The 25,664-nt window shown below is 43.2% G+C and overlaps 1 protein-coding gene across 1 annotated transcript in view; it reads right to left on the bottom strand.

Annotated features, from left to right (window-relative positions):
- Nucleotides 1-25,664, bottom strand: part of LOC136948744 (copine-9-like) — a 248,155-nt gene that overhangs the window by 28,516 nt on the left and 193,975 nt on the right. The window contains exons 18-19 of the mRNA XM_067242751.1: nt 10,837-10,939; nt 10,562-10,619 (exon numbers count right to left, since the gene is read on the bottom strand). Of these exons, the coding sequence (XP_067098852.1) occupies nt 10,562-10,619; nt 10,837-10,939 (161 nt within the window). The remainder of the gene's footprint in view (nt 1-10,561; nt 10,620-10,836; nt 10,940-25,664) is intronic.

The following is a 25,664-nucleotide window of genomic DNA, read 5'->3' as shown; positions in this document are numbered from 1 at the left end:
TGTATTGTATCAACGGTTTAGGCTGGTGGTGGTGTGTAATGGTGTGGGGGATATTTTCTTGGCCCATGTTGGACGCCTCAGTACTAATTGATTGTTTAAACGCAACAGCCTACCTGAGTATTGTTGCTGACTATGTCCATCCCTTTATGACCACAGTGTACCCATCTTCTGATGGCTACTTTCAGCAGCATAATGCTGAACCATGTCACAAAGCTCAAATCATCTAAAACTGGTTTCTTATACATGACAATGAGTTCACTGTAATTAACTCTAATGTTCGATCGCGTAGTGAATCAATGGATTTACATTACATTTACATTTAGTCATTTAGCAGACGCTCTTATCCAGAGCGACTCACAGTAAGTACAGGGACATTCCCCCCGAGGCAAGTATGGTGAAGTGCCTTGCCCAAGGACACAACGTCATTTTGGCACGACTGGGAATCAAACTGGCAACCTTCAGATTACTAGCCCGACTCCCTCACCGCTCAGCCATCTGACTCCCACTGGATTTGGTCTCAACAGTTCCTTTCAACGTTGTCTACGCAAATCCAGTTACCCAACATTTCAAGCATTCCATTCTGATGCAGCTCAATAATAAATTCAATTAAGCTTATTATGTTCACGCACTCTTTGTACAGAATATGGACATTCATCGCAGCCAGATCTAAGAAGTTGTTAGTTTATACCTCTCGATATTTCAGAAATGCTATTGTAAGCTATTTCATGTTCTGTTTTTTTCTGTTATTATGTTAGGCAGCGTATAGAAAAGGGGGAATTTTTTTTGAAGGAGGAAGTGGGCAAAGAGCGTGGAGACAATAAAGTGTGGCCGGGCAAATCGAGGAGTCACGGAGCCCTGTAGTCTGTCCGTGTCTCTAAATTATAAATTATAAACCTTCAACAATGATTGGGAACACTATTGTGAATCCAATAATCATAACAGTCCCCGCCAATGCAGTCATCTCCTTTTTATTAGGCCTACCTTATTATATTCATAAATGGTTTAGCCTACCATTAGCAACGTCCTGGAATTTGGTCATATCATAGGGTGTGCTCCAATTATCGAGGTCACACAGCTCAGCCTCCCCGGGAAAAGTTAATTCCAGGGTGCTGGAAAGGAGGCTCAGACTGATCGTCGAACCACAGATTCAGGAGAAGCAATGCAGACTCTGTCTTACCCGTGGGACAGTGTACCAGGTCTTTACTCTCACAGAGTTATTGTGGGGGTCATGGAAGTTTGACCATCCAGTCTTCGGGCCCTATTTTAACGATCTGAAACGCAAGTATCAAAACCCAAAGCGGAAGTAACTTTGTGGGCGGGACTCCGCCGCTGTTGCTATTATACCGGCGGGATAAATGACTTTGCTCCTGGCGCAAATCTAAAATGGGTTGGTCTGAAGTAGCTACATTACTAATGGGTGTGGTTTGGGCGTAACGTGCAATAAACCAATCAGACAGCTCACATTCCCTTTAAGAGCAGGCGCGCTTGTTCCATGGCGGATTGCTATCATAACGGCGGATTTGCCAGGCGCACACCAGGAGCGGTTCACAGCCGAGGAGACCGACGTTCTCGCCAGGGCCGTAAAAGATAGAGAAGTGACATCGTATGGGAAAGGCAGAGCAGTTTTCTCAGTTGCCCACTCATGCTGCTCATTCAAATTCTTAGTCCTATTTTTATATGTATATTTTTTTTATTATTGTTATATTTTTTTATTGTTTAGTTCATAGAATTTGTTCAACCATTGTACTTTTTTTAAATTTCATTTTTAATAAATCGCAGGAAGAAGACCCTGGCCTCGCCAGCAGTGCGCACAAGCCAACATGCGCCCTTAAAATAGCATCTGAATAATGCGCCATTGACTTTAAACTATGTTTTTCCTGGTCTTAGGCGGAATTGTTTTTCTGAACCTGCAAAATAGCACCAGGGAACGTTTGCGCCGGAACACACCTCCTTTTTTCGCTGAACCGCCCCCGGGAGCACAAGGTTGTTCCCTAATTTACCGACGTGTGTCTGTGGAGGGAAAAGTCCGCTTTGCATCGAGTGCAAACTAGGAATGATACTTGCGTTGGGTGCATGATGGGTCCCTACATGTTTTGTTAACTTGGAGAAAGCGTACGACCATGTCCCCTTAGGAATCTTGTGGGGAGTATGGTACCAGAGTCGTTTTTAAGAGCCATCCGGTCCCTGTATAACCAAAGTGTTCCCCTTGTTTTCGATCCTGTTTGTGATATTCATGTCACCAGAAAGCCAAAGGTTAAGCCATTTTGCCAGTACATAACATATGTCCCATCTAGCACCATGGCGTGCCATACAACCCTTGTCTCGCCACACGACATACTATTGATGGTAGATACTGCTCGAGGTGAGACGCTACATATAGTATGTTTATAGTCTCCACATAACCTTATAGTACCATCTGGTTTAAGGATAGAAAAAACTGTTGCAGCGCACTCAAAATGCTCCAACCTCACTCTTGTATCAAGCTAGGACGTGAGCCTACCAGCACTATGAGGGGTAAAGTTAAATTATTCTAGTGGTAATGTACATCCACATTGGCTTCCTCTTTAACTCAATGGGAGTTTCTCCAAGATTTGGAGCCCTGTGACTTTTCCATATCTCCCAGAATGTGGATTCTTTTTTAATTAATGTGGCACTACATGTCATCCTGTCTGTCTTGCAGCATTCATGACAGGGTATTTCCATAATTGCAATCCAATTCTTATATCCCCAACATGTTCTACTCCAGATACAATAGGATTCATGTGCATTCATCAAACTAAAATCTTTGCAATCTTTTGCATTGTTTTCAAGATTCAAGATTAAAAAAGATTTATTGTCCAATATGTTGCCATGTTAGAACATTCTTTTGATTGAAGGCAGAGTGTGTGTGATGTGTCAGTAGCATGAGTTTTGTATATGTATTGCATTGGGAATGAAGGATTTGTTGTATAATGACTTTTTAGCCAGAGGCACTCTGAACCTTCTTCCTGATATTAATAGCTCAAAGCTTTGGTGGAGGGGGTGGGAGGCATCCTGGATGATGAAGTTGGATTTTCTTTCCACTGCTTATATGACCAATGGTAAATGCGACCATTTGTTCTCAGTCTAGAGCCACTTGCATGGAGAAGCTGACCCTGGTAAATTGTGCTACGAGCAAGCTAGCCTAGCTGCTGTTGCTACCCAAACTTCATGAGGGGATTGTTTGAATGCGCCGGAAATTAAAAACGTTTCTTCTGACAAAGTTTAGGTTGTGGCATTGAAGACAGCGACCCACCACACAAGCTTGAGTTTAAATACATTATTTAATGTGACATTACTTACTGTACATGCAAGTCTTAAATGTATGATGCCGCTAGTATACCACGGCACGATACGATACTTGCTGTGTGACAGTCTTAAGGCCGAAATATGCTTCTGCGTCTCCGTTTACGGATGGGTGGGCGCACGGATACGCACGGATACGGACGGATAGACTTCGTTTATGGTTCTCCGTAGGCTGTGGGTGCTGAAAACAATTCACCGCCAGAAGAGTAGGTGGCGCAACGGTTTTTTGTAAGTCGTCGTGGAGTGTTTATTTATCTAGGTTATCGAGAAGTCGGAGCAAATTTACAAATTAGCCTTTTCATCAATAAAATACGCACATTTTCAGCAACTACACTGCCCATTTCTTGTCACATTTTAATTCAGATAATGATTTACATGTACTGTTTAGCTGAAATATGAATTGTAAAAACTTACAACAATGGCGGTTAAAGGATTCTGTTCTTCCTGTTTATCACGGCAACCCCGCCTCTGACGCAAGCGGTTCTTAATACTGACCAATCACAGCCAAGGGGGTCTCCGTAGCTCTCCTTCGCTCTCCGAAATTACGACGGATAGTTCGAAAATTCAAGAGGTGCACTTAGAGCTCTCCGGGGCTCTCCGAGGGCTGACGGAGCGCTCGTAGAGGGCGTTCCACGGAGACGAGGGCGTTCCCATGTGTCAGTTTTTCGAAAAACGCAGAAGCATATATCGGCCTTTACTTGCACATCTATGCACGTCGTATCTATGCGTCGTTGCTAACGTGCAGTGCCGCCGCTCCCATAACGCGCACTACGCGCTGTGCGTAGGGCACCAAGTCCTGAGAGGGCACCAATAAATTGCCAACTCAAAAATCATCATAGTACTAATAATTATAATACCGATATTATATCAGTATATAAATATTAGGCACCTTTTCGGCATGTATATCACAAAACAGGCAGAACAAGAGATATATTTAATTGCTCAAAAAAAGTTACGATGGTGCCCCCCCCCAAAAAAAACAAACGAACAAATACACACTCAACTTCCCAAGCTCGCCGTGGGTGCCCTTTCCTATCTCAGTGGCCTGACGAACTTTGACAGTAGGCTAGGTCAACTTAAAAATCGAACTCGAAAATGGCATCAAAAAGACAACAGGAGTCACGGGCAGAAATAAGAAAGAGAAAGAAACTGCGAAATGATGCCCGTGCATCACTTTCAGGTAAGTCTATGTTTAATCATTGTTAAATACGGGAAATGTGCTGCTAATTTAATAGTTAGCCTATGCATACACCTCGAACTAGCTGACGTTATTGCTAATGTTAGCACACTCAAATATGTTAGGTGCAAGCTAAATTGAGATTTTACAGTTAAACATTATCTATGCATTTACAATTAACTGACGCCAGCTAGCTGTTACTTTACTTTACATTCTATGATGCTTTTATATTGGATTTATCAAATAGTTTTTAAATGAGTAAGGCTGTGTTCACACTTGACTTATTTTTTTAGAAAAAAGCGCTGCCTTCAGCGCCTTTGGAGCGCCTTTTGAGCGCCTACCTTCTGCCTTTTCAGAAAAGCGCTGGGTGACGTCAAGCGCCTTTCTGACGAGAATTTTTGGAACCTGAACGGGAATCATACATTCTAGCGATACATTATTATCCGTTATTTTCCGTTGGTTACTTATCGACAGCTAGCTACTATGGCCAATAAAATGCAATTACTTGCTTTAGCTTTGGCGTTTGAGGAGCCATAGCCTCGTAACTAAGGTAGAAGGTTACTAGGGAAGGTACACTCGTACTTACTCTCCTCGTCCTGAGTGGTCAGCTGTCAAAAAGGCGCTTGACGTCACCCAGCGCTTTTCTGAAAACTTGAGAAAATTTAACTCAAAAAGGCGTCGGGCTCAGCGCTTTTTAAGTTTTTCCTTTTCCCATAGGGTTGCATGTAAAAAGGCGCTGTAGGCAGCGCTTAAAAAAGAAAAAAAAGAAGTCAAGTGTGAACACGGCCTAATAAAGGTGGAGAGCTCCTTTGCTGCATGCTTTCAGTTTTAAATGTTTATAATTTGGAAAACCAGGCTAAGAAACGTAAGGGTGGGGCTGAAGCATTAAGAGACTAAAATACATCACCTTCACTAGACAAGGTTTTACCAATTGAAAAACGTCTGTTTATTTTACATGAAGCTCAAAAAACTATTTTGCGCTCAAATAAAGGCCAAAATGTTTCGCTCACGCGTGTTGCACGCTCGCATTACGTTGGGAACTCCGTAACTAGCATCACATCAAACACAGAATGTGGATGCATTGGCAGGGCAGCTGTGGTGGCGTATACGGGGGCCGGTTCTGGATCAAAGTCCAGGGCCTATTTTTACTCCCAGTCCGTCCCTGCCAAGCCCTGATCAACCACCCTCAACCAGCTGTTTAGGGACAGATACACAGCAGAGAACCACCACCTCTGAATAGGTGTTACATTGTGATGATGCTGTTGTGTTAGGCTATTGGTATTGAGTTATATGTTTGGTGATAAAAAGTTAAACTGGCAAAAACAATCAGTTTTTTTAGGGGGGGCATCATAAAGGAATTATGCTTAGGGCACCAAAATGGCTACCAGCGGCACTGCTAACGTGTGCTGATGTTGTGGCGTTAGGTGAGGACTGAGTTCTCTTTGTGCACACAAGGCACTTTTTGCCACAAAAACTTTGAAAGCTCCTAAACCCGACGTTGTCTATGTACTCCAAATATTGAGGGATCCTTAGGGGTGCGAAAATAATAAATAATATATATGTGAGAGGACAATGGTTGTGCTCGCCGAAGGCTTGAGCACACCCAATTAAATATATTATCTGGCCTTCAATCACGAGTTGCTCAATTAGAGGAGTGCCCAGCGTCTTGTTACCATGGAGACTTTCAGGTCACCTTTTGGTATAGCTTCAGAATGCTTGGAACCTCAACTTTGATGTTCCAAGAAAAGTAACAGGTACCAGATTTGCACAATGGAAAACCATTCAAGCCTGTACCATTCAATGAAAAGGTGCCATAAATGAAAGACTTTTCTCCCAGTTTGGTTCGACTGCTGGTTGGTTCAATGCTCAGTAATATAGATTTAATCTTGTCGGGGTCCACAATATCATTAGCAATATATAATTGTTGCATCATGATTGAGCCTTGGATCAAACACTGGTAATGCTTCAATTCTTCCAACCATCCAATGTGCTCCTTTCATCAATACTCTCTTTCTGCTGGAACAAACAATTCCCTCCCTACACCCAGCACCACATTTGCCTTGTTATTCTCCTTGCCAATTGGTTATACACTCCCAAATAGCCTGTGAGCTTTGGAAAAAATATTTTCAACTTAAATTTCTTGCTGCACACTATACACAGTGTTACTCAGTCAGCCAGAAACTGTCTCTTTAAATTACACAGGTACTGTATGACGCACCATTTACATTTACATTTAGCAGATGCTCTTATCCAGAGCGACTTACGTTAAGTACAGGGACATTCTTCCCGAGGCAAGTAGGGTGAAGTGCCTTGCCCAAGGACACAACGTCATTTTGCACAGCCGGGGAATCGAACTGGCAACCTTCAGATTACTAGCCCGCTTCCCTAACCGCTCAGCCACCTGACTCCGTGCACCAGGAGCTTAGAGCTCCCTCTTGGTTACTGTGGAGGAAAATGTTGTTTATTATATATTATGTAATTCGCTATTTAACAGAACTCTCACTAATCAATAGAACTAGTCATTTGATAGTATGTTCTCATGTGAGTTTGCTATTTATAAGAGTAGATTGTGTCTATTTGTCAAGTTGAATAGATGTTCAGGGTCAGGAGACAGTACTGGGTAAACGTCCCTTGTGATGAATACAGGGAGAGCTCCACGTATGATCTCTCTCTGCCATGAGAATGGTCATGGGCTAGGAGCTGTGAATCTCTTTCTCTGTGACTGTTGAAACACCATTACTGCCTGACTGTCACTATCTATGTTTATTTTCTTGTGCCCTATAAAAGATGGTCCTCCGGCCTTCAGAGCTGAGACAGACATGATTGAGACCTACAGTAAGCCTAGTGTTGTGTTGTCAGAGGTCTGGTTTTCTCTCCAAATCCACAAACGGATAATACATGGCAAAAAAGACGAGACAGACAAAACACTTTCTTCATCATTACCTAGTCTATTAAGTGTCCACATACTTTTGGCCATACCGTGTACCTATGTACTGTATGTAAATAAGACTCATTGATTACTTTCAGAAAACATTATAGGATGTATATAAAACCTTCTCGCTGACTTTCTAGCTATGATTCCGAGCATGATACATTTGGTGTCTTCTACCTGTAGCAGGAAGACATGAACCATAAGCCAGTTCTAGTGGGGTATAGCTCTCTGCTATGGTGGGCACACTGTGGACCTCAGACAGCTAGAGGGGTTCAAAGGCTTGATGGACATTTACATTTACTAGGCATTCTATGGATAACCTCTATTTTTACCACTGTATACTGTGGGTTTCTTTTCTATATTCAGTATTATTTATAGTTTTCATCCTCCAGCTGTAATAATGAAATGTCACCAGAAGAGGTCTGTTCTTAACCACTGATCAGTTAACAATAATTAAAGATTACAACTAATGATTACTTTATAGCTTTTATACAGTTTGGAATGCTCTGTGTATAATAAACAAAGTTTGAACTACACCCTGCTATATTACCTCATGCGAACATGGAACGTCAGGGCCATTTCTAGGAGCCCTACCTAAAGCCTAAACAAAAGCATCTAGCATGCGGCGTCCTTTTTCTGTGCTTGCAAAGGCTATGTTGATTGTCATCCCCCTGACGTTTCTTTTGAGTAAAAAGACCCTTATTGTGATATTATTTAACTGCCCTGATTCCTGTATTCTTTGTCCAGTCCTCTGACATGCTCAACTTGCGTTTATCAGACAACTGCACCTTACAGATCTATAATAATTACGTTGATTTTGTCTTGAACTTGTACTTTGCAATTCACTTCATTGACTTGGTACTTTCACAGCAATTGGGTACTATCTAATACTTCTTCACACCCCAGGGATTAATAAAGTGATACTCTACAGTAGGGGTGGAACGGTACATGTAGTCGTACCGAACCGTACGGTAAGGGCGTCACGGTTCGGTGCATGAAATTACACGTATGAGAATACACGGTATAAAAATAAATAAACCTTGCGTGCAAATTAATTAATGTAATGCGGAACTACGGTTAGATACTCGTGTACTTTAGGGACATCTAATCTGTAGCTCTGAAGCTCTGATTGGCGCCGCCGTGAGTCAGAGATAGGCTAGTTAGCAGCACTAAGGACGAGTATGGCGAGAGGTGGCGACCCACGAGAGATAGAGGACCCACCGGCATTTTTAAGATTGCAAGTTTGGGAAAACTTCGGTTTCCCAGTCAGTTACAGTAGTACAGGCCAGAGAGTGGTGGATAAGACAAGCACTGTGTGTTGGCGTTGTCCAGCAGTTGTGGGCAGTGACGTGCAGTCTGGGTAGGCAAGGTAGGCACCATAGATATGTATAAAGACTAGATGTCTTACGGCGGAGTCTAGAATGTCCGCACATGGCAGCCATCTTGCTACAGTCAACTCGCTCACCCATAACATTGTGTTGATGCTACATGTACTTTTTAAATGACCATAATTTTCTGCCACAATTTTCAACCGATTTTGAAACGGTTCGTTTGTTATCAACGTCAGAGATGTCGTTATGCCACTGCATACTTATGAATAATTATGTTTTTTTTTTTTTATAGAATAGAAGTATGCAGTGGCTTAACGACATCTCTAACGTTGATAACAAACCAAACCGTTTCAAAATCAGTTGAAAATTGAGCAAGTTATGGTCATTTAAAAAGTACATGTAGCATCAACACAATGTTTTGGGTGAGCGAGTTGACTGTAGCAAGATGGCCGCCATGTGCGGACGTTCGACTCCGTTGTCCGGCAACGCGGACGAGACATCTACCCTTTATATATATCTATGGTAGGCACTGCTTACCCTGCCAAAATTCAAACGTAAACATTTTTAAGAAATCATTTTATTTAATAAACTTGTATTTGTATTTTTACTGTTTATTCTTGTGATTTATTTTACATTTTTTACATTTTAGTCATTTAGCAGACGCTCTTATCCAGAGCGACTTACAGTAAGTACAGGGACATTCCCCCCGAGGCAAGTAGGGTGAAGTGCCTTGCCCAAGGACACAACATCAGTTGGCATGACCAGGAATCGAACTGGCAACCTTCGTATTACTAGCCCGATTCCCTCACCGCTCAGCCACCTGACTCCCCATTTAAATATGCAATATGTGTGTTATTCCAATTGTTTAGACGGTACGATGACGAATGTAGCAGTTACGCATAATCAAATACAATTTTTTTTTTAATAAGCAGTAGTGCTTTTACTGTCCGTTCACTGCGGACGACAAGCGAAAAACTCACTTGCGCACTTCGATCCTGTATTCTTCAACATATACAAAAGTTTGGACACATTTTCCCATTCAAGTGCCTAGCCTCTTACTGACATCACCGCACGTCACTGGTTGTGGGGTATGTGAGTGGAAATACGACATGCTAACGCATATAACGCATCTGGCGTGTGCTAGCTAAATGACTAAAAATATCCGACGCCATCACCCAGGTGTGCCAATCACTGGAACGTGACCAAAAAAACCTATTCAACTTCTCCTCCCTAAAGTGCTTAACCAGCCATTAGATACACATACAAATAGGGCCAAAAAAATTACTGACGCAATTGGAATTTACATGTCATCTTCAATTCACTCGTAGAGGAACCTGGTTTGTTTTGCTTTTCCCTCCGTTGTACCGAACTCGTACCGAACCGTGATGTCTGAACCGCGGTATGAACCGAACCGTAACTTCAGTGTACCGTTCCACCCCTACTCTACAGTCTTTTACTCACCTGTCTCTATCTTTTTTTCCCTCCCCCGTATTTGAGAGAAGGCCAAGAGCCCAGACTCAATTATGGGGTGAATCAATTGACAGGGAGTGGGATTAGAGCAGGCTGTTGTCTATCTGGGAATCCCTATTGGGCTAAACTGGGATTGACAGTGTGTGTTTTGTCTTTAATAGATTAACAGTTTACTATTATGGCTCAAGAACAAAACAAGAGGATTTGGAATCTTTGAAGAATTTTCTGGGGGGTTGTTTGTTAATGGTTTGACCTGCAGGGAAAGTACATGCTTCACATGCACGCACAGGGACACATTCATACACATGCTGATGCACACACACCTACCATCAAACTCTGCGGGGCCCACTCCCACTATGATGATAGACATGGGTAGCGCAGCCGCCTGAGGAGAAAACACAAAAGATACAGTTTGAGATGTTTTGCACTTACACACACACACAACCCCTCTTTCCCACATAACCAACACACCAAACTCAAGTCAACCTGCACATCGTAAAGACATATATCAAAACGGAAATGTCAAAATAATGTGAGTGGCGATTGTCGTCAGTAGTGCTGAGTGGTGATTTCCAATGGATACAGTGTTGTTGTGTGCATACATTGACGACGGCCTCCTTGGTTTGCGTCATGTCTGAGATGACTCCATCTGTGATCATCAGCAGAACAAAGTACTGTGACCCGTCCGTCACGTCCTCTGCACACCTGCACACAGCAACAGGACAAAGTCTGTGATTAAGTGTGTGTTAGTTTGTGTGTGCCATTGGGTGGGGTCAACGTGACTGTGTCAGTTTGTATGTACTTGATACTGTCACAGCATACACACTCACTGTGTGTGATTCTGTCAGTGTTTGTGTGATTGTGTCAGTTTTTGTGCGATTGTGTCAGTGTGAGTCTGTCAAAGTGTGTGTGTGCGTGATCAAGGTACATTGGCATGTTCAAAGGAAACAAGGTTTTGTCAGCTTTCTTTAGGGTTAGCCTCAACCCTAACCTATACGTTACACTTCAAAAGCCTTTAAGAGTCATTACACTAAAACAAAAATCGAACAAAAGCTGAACAATGCAACAAAAAAAAAGTGTTTGTGTGGGCCAGGCTTCTCTATGACATTATGTACTATTTATGTATGTGTGTGTGTTTATGTATCTGACATGTAACAATGGACACAGTAGGGCAGAGAGAGACCCGCTGGATCGTTGTCTGATTGGCTCACTTCCCTGAGGGAAGTAAGCCAAAGTCTGCGTTTTTCGAAAAACGGACACATGGGAACGCCCTCTTCTCCGAGGAACGCCCTCTACGAGCTCTCCGTCAGCCCTCGGAGAGCCCCGGAGAGCTCGACGTGCACCTCCTGAATTTTCTAACTATCCGTCGTGAGCGACGGAGAGCTACGGAGACCCCCTTGGCTGTGATTGGTCAGTATTAAGAATCGCTTGCGTCAGGGGCGGTGGCGGGGTTGCCGGGATAAACAGGACGAACAGAATCCTTTGACCGCCATTGCTGTAAGTTTTCACAATTCATATTTCAGCTAAACAGTACATGTAAATCAGCATCTGAATTAAAATGTGACGAGAAATGGGCAGTGTAGTTGCTAAAAATGTGCGTATTTTATTGATGAAACGGCTAATTTGTAAATTTGCTCCGACTTCTCGATAACCTAGGTAAATAAACACTATGACGATTTACAAAAAACCGTTGCGCCACCTAGTCTTCTGGCGGTGAATTGTTTTCAGCACCCACAGCCTTTGGAGTAATATAAATTCAACCAATCCGTCCGACTCCGTCCGTCCGTAACGGAGTCGGAGAAGTATAATTCGGCCTTCGCACCGTTACACACTGTCTACTTCTGTTTCTCCTTTTTCAGTTTCTCTGTCTGTGTGTCTTACTCTCCATATCTACCTCTTTATTCTGCATCCCCCTCACTCCTTTTTCACACCTCATCTCTTCCAGAATAAATGTATTTCATTTCTCATCCCCCCTTCGGCCTGTCTGTCTTGCTTTCTGTCAATCACTCTCTCCATTTTGGGTTCGTTCTCCGCATGTCTATTCCGCTCTCTCTCTCTGTTTCCTCTCCCTTAAATAACCATATATCCCTCTATAAAATGCATGTGCACACACAGGCTTCTGTTACTGAGAGAAGTGAATGGTGGAGAGAAGTAGTACACAGGCATTGAGTGAGAGACAATACGGTGTATAACATCCTGTCCTACATAACAAGCTGTGAGAGACTAGTTCAAAAACATACTGCCCCTGCGTCGATCTACTAGTGCAGTACCCATGGGATTTCAGACTGTGGCTGGTTGCTATCTGACATCTGACCCCATAGCCTACTCACCGGTGGTCCGACAATATCTGCCACCTTCCTCCAAGCAGCATTCCACTGAAGGCTATCCGTGTAGGCAGGGAGACTCGGATCATATCAAAACGGGAAATCCCGAAACGGCTATTATAAGTTTCTTTCATCGCCATTGATAATAAAAGCGAGTTGTAAACAGAAGGGTCAACTTCATGGTGCCACCTACATCCTATACTTTTATTGGTGCCTGCATCTTCACGCTGTGTACATTTGCATATAGTTAGATTTTCTCAACTTTTGCGACCGTACCGCAAGTTGGCTCTGCACTGCGAGCAATCTCAGCATGCTTTGCACAGCGGATCGCTCGCGTCCCATAGAAAGTGAATAGAGGCGGAATTTGCCATTCGGCGATCCGTGTGTAGTGGAGCTTCACCGCAATGCTCGACAGATGTGTCCGATGTGAATAAGGGTTACACTACCTAAAACTGCAAGAAACCTGCAGAAACGCCTCAGGCAAGGGCCAGGGTGATAACATGTAGCTAGCTATGTTTCCAGGCTGTGATATCAACACCCTGTCCCCCACACAGTGGTAGTCTATTTTGCGCAGGTATCCAATTTACATACTGGTCCGGGTGGCAGGTCCAGGGCCGGATTAAGACATTTTGAGGCCTGGGCCGGTTTTTCAAAAGGTTCAATCCGGATAAAATTGATCCGGATTTAGTAATCCTTTTTTTTTGCGATCCGTGATCACGTAATCGATCTTACTTTTGAGCCAGTTTTTCAAAGCAACATCGGATTGGATCAATCTGATCCGGATAGGAACTTTTCAGGATCACCAAATCTGGATAACCAGTGCTCAAACAAGATAGGAAATCACAATGTAGAACTATGGATATGTAAAGAGCAACAAGTAGAATAGCCAGTGTGGGGTCAATATAAGTTTATTTTGATTTGAAATGAAAACACACACATTAAAAAAAAACTAAAAACAAGAAAAAACCCATTCTCTTCCACCAGTCCGCTCATCTGAGACCTACAACACAAACACTGTACATTGAGGATATTTATAACAAGTTTCAAATATACAGTTAGGTCCATAAGTATTTGGACATTGACACAATTTTCATCATTTTGGCTCTGTATACCACCACAATAGATTTGAAATGAAACAATCAAGATGTGCTTTAAGTGCAGACTTTCAGCTTTAATTTCAGGGTATTTACATCCAAATCAGGTGAACGGTGTAGGAATTACAACACATTTTATATGTGGCCCCCCCCTTTTTAAGGGACCAAAAATAATTGGACAAACTAACATAATCATAAATCTAATTGTCACTTAATACTTGGTTGCAAATCCTTTGCAGTCAATGACAGCCTGAAGTCTGGAACCCATAGACATCACCGTCTTCAGTTCCTGCTTGTTCTTGGGGCATTTTCCCTTCAGTTTTGTCTTTAGCAAGTGAAATGCATGCTCAATTGGATTTAGGTCAGGTGATTGACTTGGCCATTGCAGAACATTCCACTTCTTTGCCTTAAAAACCTCTTTGGTTGCTTTCGCAGTATGCTTCGGTTCATTGTCCATCTGCACTGTGAAGGCCGTCCTATGAGTTCTGAAGCATTTGGCTGAATCTGAGCAGATAATATTGCCCGAAACACTTCAGAATTCATCCTACTGCTTTTGTCAGCAGTCACATCATCGATAAATACAAGGGAACCAGTTCCATTGGCAGCCATACATGCCCACGCCATAACACTACCTCCACCATGCTTCACTGATGAGGTGGTATGCTTTGGATCATGAGCAGTTCCTTCCCTTCTCCATACTCTTCTCTTCCCATCATTCTGGTACAAGTTGATCTTGGTCTCATCTGTCCATAGGATGTTGTTCCAGAACTGTACACGCTCTTTTAGATGTTTTTTGGCAAGCTCTAATCTGGTCTTCCTGTTTTTGAGACTCACCAATGGTTTACATCTTGTGGTGAACCCTCTGTATTTACTCTGGTGAAGTCTTCTCTTAATTGTTGACTTTGACACAGATACGCCTACCTCCTGGAGAGTGTTCTTGATCTGGCCAACTGTTGTGAAGGGGTTTTTCTTCACCAGGGAAAGAATTCTTCTGTCATCCACCACAGTTGTTTTCCGTGGTCTTCCGGGTCTTTTGGTGTTGCTGAGCTCACCAGTGCGTTCTTTCTTTTTAAGAATGTACCAAACAGTTGATTTGGCCACACCTAATGTTTTTGCTATCTCTCTGATAGGTTTGTTTTGATTTTTCAGCCTAACGATGGCTTGCTTCACTGATGGTGACAGCTCTTTGGACTTCATATTGAGAGTTGACAGCAAGAGATTCCAAACACAAATACCATACTTGAAATGAACTCTAGACCTTTTATCTGCTCCTTGTCAATGAAATAACGAACTCCCTTTATGAGGGAATAACATACACCTGGCCATGGAACAGCTGAGCAGCCAATTGTCCAATTACTTTTGGTCCCTTAAAAAGGGGGGGGGGGGCACATATAAAATGTATTGTAATTCCTACACCGTTCACCTGATTTGGATGTAAATACCCTGAAATTAAAGCTGAACGTCTGCACTTAAAGCACGTCTTGATTGTTTCATTTCAAATCCATTGTGGTGGTATACAGAGCCAAAATGATGAAAATTGTGTCAATGTCCAAATACTTATGGACCTAACTGTAGATGTATTGAATTAAAGAAAAAGACTTAATGTCAAATACTCCACAATAATTTCAGACTTCCTCATCTGATGTGGAGAGACCAGCTTGTCTGAGCGTAGCCTTTAGCAGGCGGATCTCAAGTCTGGCCTTCGTTTGCTGCAGTTTGGTCAGAGTCAGTTGTTCCTCTGCCAGACGAAGCTGTGCTTCTGCCCTTTCAGTCTCTTTTTGCAGAAGTGCCTTGTAATCATCATCTTTGTTTGATGAAGGGCGCTTCAAGCCTTTCCTCTGAGATCCTGTGGCAACTAACACTGGCTCAACCAATGAGGATCCAGCTTCTTCCTCAGGAACAGAGCTGAGATCCAATATAAATACGCTCTCTGGATCAGCCTCAAGAGGAACTGGCAGATTCTCCTCCTCCTCAATCCAAGGCTCGCCATCCCCTACAACACCTTGAATACCATGGAGAGCTTGCGACTTCTGACCTCCAATGATGTTGAGGACCACATCTGTGTAATCTCCCCTCTTAAATGGCTTGTTGCCTGTTTGTGGGTTTTTGGCTTCAGCATGGTCCTTTGTTGCCCTGGCCATAAGATTCTTCCACCGCAATTTGATTTGGTCTGTGGTCCTCCTCTGGCCAGACCCTATGGCATTCACATTTTCTGTGATTAAAATCCAAACATAATTTTTCTTTTTGTTGGTATCCTTAGCAGAATTAAAACTTCCCACTATTGTTCCATAATGGCACCGAACACCCTCTAGTAGTGCATTGGTTTCAGCAGCAGTGAAGTTACAGCTTCTTGAGTCCATGGTTCCGTTGCTTTACTATAGTGAACATTGTTCATCAATTATAGGCCTTGGGTCCAATTTCCTCAATTGAATACAAGCCAAAACCAATCAGTTGTAATAGGTGTGTTTGAAAAGACAAACTACACAGCCATATAAATCAGCCTTTCTCAGAGGATTCACAGAGAGACAGTGAAATGGCAGGTGTTGTCCACCGCCACCACCACTTTGCCAGGAGAGGATACCGTCAAAGGGTGTATTTTGAACGTACCAAGCCACTGGAGCAATACACCACTGAGGAGCTGTATGTCCGGTTTCGCTTTGGGAAGGCTGATATAGAGTACCTTGTGAACCTTCTCAGGCCAAAACTTCAACACAGAACCCAAAGGAGTCACGGTCTGTCTGTGGAAGACCAGATCCTCATTGCTCTCCGATTTTATGCATGTGGGACTTTCTATCAAGTTGTTGGTGACTATATGGGTGGTAAAATCAGCTGTGTGTGATGTGGTGAGAGATGTGTCAATCGCACTGGCCAGCCTGGTCAATGAATTTGTTTCTTTTCCAAAGGACAACCAGATTGCCCAGGCCAAGCGCAGCTTTTTTCTTTTGGGGAATATGCCCAATACTATTGGAGCAATAGACTGCACACATGTGCATATATACAAGTACCTCATGAGAATGAATGGGAGTTTATAAACAGAAAGGGGAGGCACAGCATCAATGTCCAACTTGTGTGTGATTCTGACCTCATCATCACCAACTGCGTTGTCAAGTGGCCTGGGTCTGTCCATGATGCACGCATCCTGAGGGAGAGCGCTCTATATAGAGACCTCCAAACCAACCGACCGGATGGCATAATATTAGGAGACAGTGCCTACCCACTCCTACCATGGCTGATGACTCCTTTTCTAACAGCAAATACACCAGCGCAGGCACGCTTCAACACTGCTCATTGCAGAGCAAGAAGTGCAATTGAGCGTTTAAATGGAGTTCTTAAGAGGCGCTTTGCATGCCTTAACTACCTGAGAGCGGAACCACAGAAAGCATGCAACATAACCCTTGCCTGTATTGTCCTGCACAACATCACTACTAAGCGCAATGTCCCTCTCTGTGCTGACAATGATGCACCTGAGCCCCTGATGCACCTGAGACCAGCTATGCTGGTCGAAATATTTACTATTGTGTTAACATTTTAAATGCGTTAAGAACACGTTTATCTCTAAGACGAGTTTGTTCAGAATCAGCTACGTAGCAGGTCGACTGACTGATTTCCTTCTCATACATTCCCGTAGCGTCACAGTGCATTTCCCTGTTGAAGCCCAGCTTCAATGGACTTCAATGGGGCTGCTTTGAACAGATTTTTTCAGTGCTTCGAAACTATACTGTCTCGCCCACTGACGCTCAGTGTCTCTGGGGGTACATGGAGGAGTGGGCTGGCCTGGACGCTGGGCTTCTGCTTGATGATTGGAGGGTCTGTCGAAAGACTCCATCTCCTTTTGATTTACAGCAATTTTGTACTATAAAAAGTCGCCAAAACTATTCAAGCTCAGGCCCATCGCGGATTTTGGCCCCACTCTTGTGCTGTCTTTGACCGGACATTTTCGCACAATATTTTTGTTTTCACTCTGAATTTTTCTAATGTTATGCGCGGTGCCATTGACTCACTCAACACCGGGCAACCTGAGGCCCCCTGGTGGCGAGGCCCAGGGCTGCAGCCCCTAAAGCCCATTGTCTTAATCCGGCCCTGAGCATACTAGCGTACACATGTACTAGGTCGCCGCCATCACTCCCATTGGGAACCAATGATGAAAAGGCAACAACACGGACATTGTGGGCAAAGCTTGTCTACATTATATGCTTTGCACACAATACTTGCACATATTTTAAGGTACAAGGCTGAATTGCCTGAGTCAGTCCCTTTTGTAAGATATTGGTATAGCTACAAAGGGCCTATAGAACAATGAAATTGCTTGCAGCCAACAGGAAGAAAAATAAGGCAAAGAAAACTGGGGGGGCCCTCCTCCACAGGACTTCACTCCTGCTGAGGAGCTGGCCCTCTCCAGCTAGCAGGGTCGCCCCATGATGGAAGGAGTGGAAGGGGACATTTCTTCAGACCCTGGTGGCAGCAGCTCGGAAACCCAAGCATATGTATGTTTCAAGTTATCTATGTGACCATGTTCATTCAACAATTATTTATGAATATTGTAGGAGTGAAATGTATTACTGTTCTCTGCAGTGACAGGAAATACAGTGGTGTTGCTGCCACCACCCACTGTTGTCCCACTGTGCCATACAGAGGTAACAGTGAAACTAATAGTCATACGCCAGTATGTATGCCATATGTGGTTGCTGAATAATGATCAAATATGCCATTTACTTTCTCAAGTGGAGGTCCTAGATGACCAGGAAACTGTGTGCCTGCTCAGAGAGCATTTTGGGGGTACACTTTTGAGTTTTATTTACCACTTGCAACACAGATGGTGAGAGTGTGTGAACGTGTGGCTGTGATTCAAGTGTCTGTAATGACTTGCTAATGGTGGTGGTCTGAACATGAGACACAAGCCCTTACAGTGCTCATTTCAAGAGAAAAAAAAAATAGAGTATAAGAGGCTCGATATAGAGTATAAGAGGCTCGATATAGAGTATAAGAGGCTTTTAATTAAAAAAACAAGGCTGGCTTTTCTGTGTTCCTAGGGAAGGGAGAACACATAAGGATGTATTTGTTCAACTTTTTTCTACATTTTGGTCTTTTTATACCTTTTTGTGGCTTTTTTGTTGTGCATTTTGAGTCTTTTGTGGGGGTTTTCACCATTTCTTTCTTTCAATGTCCTATTTATTCTTTTTGAAAAATGCTATAAAAGTGAATGAAACATCCAAATTACATTTACATTTAGTCATTTAGCAGACGCTCTTATCCAGAGCGACTTACAGTAAGTACAGGGACATTCCCCCGAGGCAAGTAGGGTGAAGTGCCTTGCCCAAGGACACAACGTCAGTTTGCATGACCGGGAATCGAACTGGCAACCTTCGGATTACTAGCCTGATTCCCTCACCGCTCAGCCACCTGACTCCTGAAATTCAATGAAAGTAGTGAAATGATCATTTATTTAACTTGTGAAGAGCATTGTATGGTACCATACACATTGTTATTTTTGGTTTGAAATGTTTTGGTTGAAAGAAACACACATTTCTGATACGGAAATGATTAGAAAAAGGCGCAAAGCAACCCAAGGACAACAGAATGGGTTATGGGGAGACACCCCAGTGAATAGGGATAACATATCAACATGAAACCTCCCAAGCTGATAACTAATATTAGGTCAAATATTGTTTTCATTACTAGTTTCCTGTAAATGTATGTTTAAATGAGAAAATGATGCATTAAGTTGTAAAATATGATATAATGTGCACACATTTCCAGAACGGAAATCAGAACATTGCATGAAGACAGAATGAAAATCCTTGTTTCATTTTGTCAACATATTAGAGTCCAAAGTTTTTACAAAGGGCACTTTGGATATCTCTTCTTCATCACTCCATTAATCAGAATATGGTGGCAACAGCCATTGAAGAAAATCCTTTGCAAATTGCGCGGCAGACCGTGTTCTTGCTCAGATTCTCCGCATCACCTACACTATAAAAGTCGGTAGCAAAATAACGAAACAGTATATATATAGTCTGTGGGACTGTGAGCGCACGGCTTTGATGTGTCGCATTGGCAACATACGGCTCAAGAGGCTGGCAAAGATACGTAATTCCCTCTGCTGAGAATCTATATATTTCATAAAGATAGCTACTCATGAGGGAATGCCAAAGGGATTTGTCGGTCTCTAAATGTTCTGGCTCTTCTGAGCACACCTGTCACTATCCACGTACCAAGCTCCACAGGATCTTCTATGAACGGTGACGGCATTATCCTCAAGAATGAGTTAGTGGGCGGGGCTTTTATACCGGTTGATCTCTGATCTCCAACTTAACCTGCTCCCGACCAGGTTAGCCGTTCAGCATGTGTTACCATGGCGATCTACCCCGGTAACAAGTGATCCACCGTTGTAGTACAGAAAACCCTGGGTTGAACCTGAAGTTACCTCGCTAACGCCAAATCTTGATTCGTAGTATAGGCCCCGGGTTAGGCGTTCAGCATGTATTACCATGGCGATCTACCCCGGTAACAAGTGATCCACCGTCATGATACAGAAAACCCTGGGTTGAACCTGAAGTTTCGCTAACGCCAAATCTTGATTCGTAGTACAGGCCCCTGGTTTCCGTAAGCATGCGAGCTGTGCGTTCACCTAACAGCAGCAGCTGTCATCGGCCTCTATCACAGATTTGTCACAAATTCACAAGCATTATTGGCGATTTTCAAGTCGCATGTCATATTTTCTGCTTTACGCTTTACATTTGCAAGCTCGCATGAAGTGGGATTCGATCGCACTAGAGCAAAAACACAAATATGATTGTTGGTCCGTTACTATACAATGCAAGCAACTCAAGCTCATGGAGCAAGTTTTCAGTTACGTATTTATTAACTACCTTGGCATTCAGGCAGCATTTTGTTTTGGGTTCATCGAAAACAACTGGTTACCGTGGACACACCAGACAATACCCGAATGTAGGCTAATGACGTATTTGGGGTTGTCTCGAGGCAATGGTCGTATTTACCATTATAACACAGCCCCTATGACACCACATATTACAAATTAATACTTAGATCATTGCTGTTAACCCAGACAATACAATCAAAATACACTTAACCCTTTGATTATTTAAGACGAAAGTAATCAATGTCAATGTTCTGTAAATGGTAAAAATGGTAAATGGACTGCATTTCTATAGCGCATTTTTCTACCTTAGCGGCACTCAAAGCGCTTCACATTTTACCTTTCATTCACACTCACACTCAGCAGAGCTGCTGTGCAAGACGCTGGCCTGCCCATCGGGAGCAACATGGGGTTCAGAGTATTGCTCAAGGATACTTCGGTATTGCTCAAGGATACTTCGGCACATGGCCTGGGAGGAATCGGGGATCGAACCGCCAACCTTGCGATTAACAGACCACCCTCGATAAGAGCATCTGCTAAATGACTAAATGTACCCCCTGAGCCACAGCCACCTCAGTCTGTAGTCTCAGTCTCAGTCACTTATCCGCCCAAGTACCTCTACAAAATCTTCAATGTGTGCCAAAATGATATCCCCTGACAAGCCATGCTGATCAATTTGATCTACTAAGGCCAGCATGCCATCTCTAACACTACTTATGTCTTCCGTCATCTCTCAAATCTAGGTGTCCCTATCTGCCTTTGATGTTGTGCAGCTACTTTGGTCTGAAGATAACCACGCCCCTCTCACTTGCATGTAGGATTGGAAATAAATACAGCACAGAAATAAATGTGGTGTTTGGAAATATGTGGCGTTAGGAAATAAAAGTCTCAATAAATAAATAAATGTGGCATTAGCAGGGTTCGACATAAGCGATGGCCAGTTAAAAAATATGTCGGGCAAGTAGATTGGTCAGTCGCTGGCCTGTCGCTGACTTCAAACTGTGTATACTCATCCTGATGTTGTGATTGATTGACAACATATCAACTATCACGTCGTATGTATGCCCTGCATCAAAATAATTCTTAAAAATAGTGAAAGTATCTTCGGGAGTACTCATGTTTTCAAAATAGGCGCTTTTCTGTGTTTTTAACCTCTCCTTCCTGTTAAAAGACAGTCCGTCTGTCCAATCAGGAGGGTCTGTCCTCTGCTAGATAGGCCCTACTTTTTCCGGTCAAGTTATTTGTTAAGTTTCAAGTTATTTGCTGTTTTGTTTTCCTATTTGCCGTTGTGCTTTATGATTTGTGTTTTCATATTTGCTGTTTTGTTTTCCTATTTGCTGTCGTGTTTACCTGTTTGCCGAATATGGTCGATTGAATGTTGACAAACTTTGCACAAAAGAGTAAAGAGCTGAGACAAGCTTGAGCATATACATTAAGCTTTTGGGACGTTGGTCAACTGTCAAACAAGAATCGTCCAGCCAGTAGACCGACATACCGCCGACTGGTGGTATGGAGGCTTTACAGCTACTGAGGCACATATTGTCGCACACGCACACAGGTTGTGGATTTGTACCACAGCAGAAGTGTAGCAAAAGTCACGTGTAAAAACCCCGGCAAGTGAGAGGCCAGACTTTGTAACTACATATTTGGACATTGTTTTACACATACACAAATCTCAGTGCGCATTTGTGGATCGCGGATCGTACACATTTGTGGATCGTGCTGTGCATTTGTGGATCGTGCTGTACATTTGTGGATTGTGCTGTGCATTTGTGGATCGTGCTGTGCATTTGTGGATCGTGGTGTGCATTTGTGAATACTTTTGCTACAATAATAGCCCCATAGTGGTGGTCCTTGGGAGGTGGATCCGTGCGTCATGCCTCCTGTCTGTGCGTCATGGATGAGCCAGAGTTAGGCTCACACAAACAATTGCATTTTTCCATGCCAATCTTGTAGTTGCACAGCGAGTGTATATTTCATATGTGGTAAATAATCTGTGCTGCGTGCAATATTAACCATATACAGAGGGTGACATGCATTTCCTGTGTGATCCTGAGTTATTTTGTCGTTCGTTTGACACACTCAAGTTTAACAGAAGTTATTAAGAGGTGGCGGATTAAACAGTTAATAGCATTTCCCGTTTGGGTTTTGTCATTTTGATGTGAATCATCCACATCAATGATCAAACTTTTATTAGCGTTATTTATTAGGAGGTAATTATGTTTTTTAAATCGTCAATGTCATAGACGTATGACAGTAACTGTAGTGGAAACTTTATTTAGTAATATTTGGTGAGTTTCGGCACTTTTCAGTTAGAATTCGCCACATTACAGAGCCAGACAAGACTTTGCGGACGGCCGCACATTCTCACTTCAAGTTAATTTTTATACTATTGTTATATTATTTTCACGCTGTGTGTGTGTGAAAACCAGCGTACGCAAGCTTTTTGTGCGTACACAATGTTTATACATGAGGCCCCTGGTCACCAGGTTGTCAGCTTCCCACATGTAATCAGACTCATCCCCGCCAGAGATGAGCCCAATGAGGGTGGTGTCGTCCGCAAACTTCAGGATCTTGACGGACGGATGACTGGAGGTGCAGCTGTTGGTGTACAGGGAGAAGAGTAGAGGAGAAAGGACGCAGCCCTGAGGTGATCCGGTGCTGTTGAGCCGAGTCAGATGTGTGTTCCCAGCTACACGCACTGCTTCCTGTCAGACAGGAAGTCTGTGATCCACCTGCAGGTGGAGTCTGACACGTTCAGCTGGTAGAGTTTTCCTGTAGCAGAGCCGGGATGATGGTGTTGAAGGCAGAGCTGAAGTCCACAAACGGGATCCTGGTGTAGGATGCAGGTGAGTCCAGGTGCTGGAGGGTGAAATGGAGGGCCATGTTTATTGCGTTGTCTACAGACCTGTTGGCTCTGTAGGCAAACGGCAGGGGGTCCAGGAGAGGGTCCGTGATGGCTTTGAGGTGTGCCAGCCCCAGGCCCTCAAAAGACTTCATTACCACAAAGGTCAGGGCGAAGGGTCTGTAGTCATTAAGTCCTGTTGTCCTTGGCTTTTTGGGCACAAGGATGGTGGAGGGCTTGAGACCGGCTGGCAGATGGCATGTCTCCAGGGAGGTGTTGAAGATGTTGGTGAACACTAGAGACCGCTGGTCAACACAGTGCTTGAAGGTGACAGGAGAGACAGAGTCTGGCCCAGCTGCTTTGCGGGGGTTATGAGTCTTGAACAGTCTGTTAACTTATCTTTCCTGAATGGAGAGAGTAGTCTCTATGGTAATGAGGGGGGGGGGGGCTCTAGGGTGGGTAGGTGTGGGTCAGGACAGTCAAATTGTCTTTCAAATCACAGACAGGTCGTTGGCCAGGCGAGAGTCGTTAATGGTGGTGGTGGGGGGGGGGGGGGAGTCTGGGCTTGTAGTTGGTAATATGCCTGAGCCCTCTCCAGACAGAAGCAGAGTCGTAAGCCGAGAACTGGTGTTTTAGTCTCTCTCATCGCCTTGCTAAACCTGTTCTTCGATTCTTTGAATCTGTCTCTATCCCCAATCCTAAACACTTCCTCTTTCTCCAACCTCAACCGTCTGAGTTTAGCTGTGAAACAGTGTTTGTCATTAGATTTATTATGAATTTATTTATTTAGGATTTATTATGACATTATATAAGTAAAAGTTTCGTTGGTTAAATTCATTATATACCTATAGTTTTAAACCAGTGTAGCTCACTGTAACGCTGTACGCGACAGGGGTAAGAAAAGCGTAATTCCACTGCTGTTTAAGAAGCCAAATGGCGACAGGACATTTTCGGCACTCCCATTACTTAACCCTTGTGCTGCCTTCGGGTCACATGACCCAAAGGTTCATAACGAACCATCGTTGTGTTTACCGAATTTTACCCAATACAAAAACAAATAAAAATAATTTTCTTTTAACCTTTGCAATGTGGGGGGTCTGAGAAAGCCCAACGGTTAAAATAAAATGCTTCACTTTGTTTTTGTATGCAGTAAAGTTGTCGCAATATGACGGTGGGTCACAATGACGCAATGAAGATAATACAAGGGTTAAATCAAAACAGAGCCATAGAGAGAAACTCCCAATCTCAATCTCCACTCTGAACCCTCACAGACTTTCTTGACGTCACATGGCAAGTGATTGAGTGCAAGAGGCTGCACAGGCTCAAAATACTATGAATAAGAATGGGCGGAAACACGTTACACACTATTATTGTGGGTTTGGGACCCACAATAATATCATTTTTAGGTTTACTGCTTTCTCCGCCATCACTGAGCTTTGTGTTTAAACTTACTTCTAAACCTTTTTTCAAAACGTGAACTTCAGGGTTAGTTGCTACTTCCATGCTTGTTTGTTTACCATTCTTCTTCTTTCTTATCTTATAAGGCGGGTTTGCCAGGATTTTTCTCTCGCTTCCGGGTTTCCCCTGGTAACCCTCATGTTTCTCGTCACAACGCTGTGAATTGTGGGCAATTCCCTTAGCCAAAGTTTGCAAAAATGCAGACTTAAGGAAAGGGTGCATAAAGGGCTTGAAATATCTGCCAAAGAGCCCTTGCACACTTGCCGATTTGACAGTGGGACAGCCCCCACACCCTTACTGAGTTAGTGAGAACGCGCCTCTAAGTCTGTGAGTCTGGAGATTGAGATTGGGGGAAAGAGTTGCGTCAACTGAGTATCAGGAAGCTAGGTGGTCACGTGGTTCATATGTCACGAAAAAGTTCCAAACAAAGACGAGTGGGAGATTTAAATGAATGGAAAGACTCACCGAAGCGATTGCGGAGCTCCACATTTACATTTATGCATTTAGCAGACACTTTTATCCAAAGTGACTTCCAAGAGAGAGTTTCACAAAAGTGCATAGGTCACTGATCATAACAACGAGATAGCCCCAAACATTGCGGGTAGCCAAACATGAAGCATACATTGTGAAAACCAAATAAGTCCCAAAGGGAAGAATAATAAGAGCATGTAGTTAGACAAGTTACAATTAAACAGCAATAACCTCAAAAGTGCAACCTGGGAAATTGTGCATTTTTAAGTTACTTGTTCTCCTTGAACGTATCTATCACACTACGGCAGTGAAAACCTTGATCTAGTTGGGTCAATGCGGCTATACTGGTTATAAACATAGA

Source organism: Osmerus mordax, chromosome 1, assembly GCF_038355195.1.
Source record: "Osmerus mordax isolate fOsmMor3 chromosome 1, fOsmMor3.pri, whole genome shotgun sequence".
NCBI classification, from domain to species: domain Eukaryota; kingdom Metazoa; phylum Chordata; class Actinopteri; order Osmeriformes; family Osmeridae; genus Osmerus; species Osmerus mordax.
This window is presented reverse-complemented; position numbering and strand designations above follow the sequence as displayed.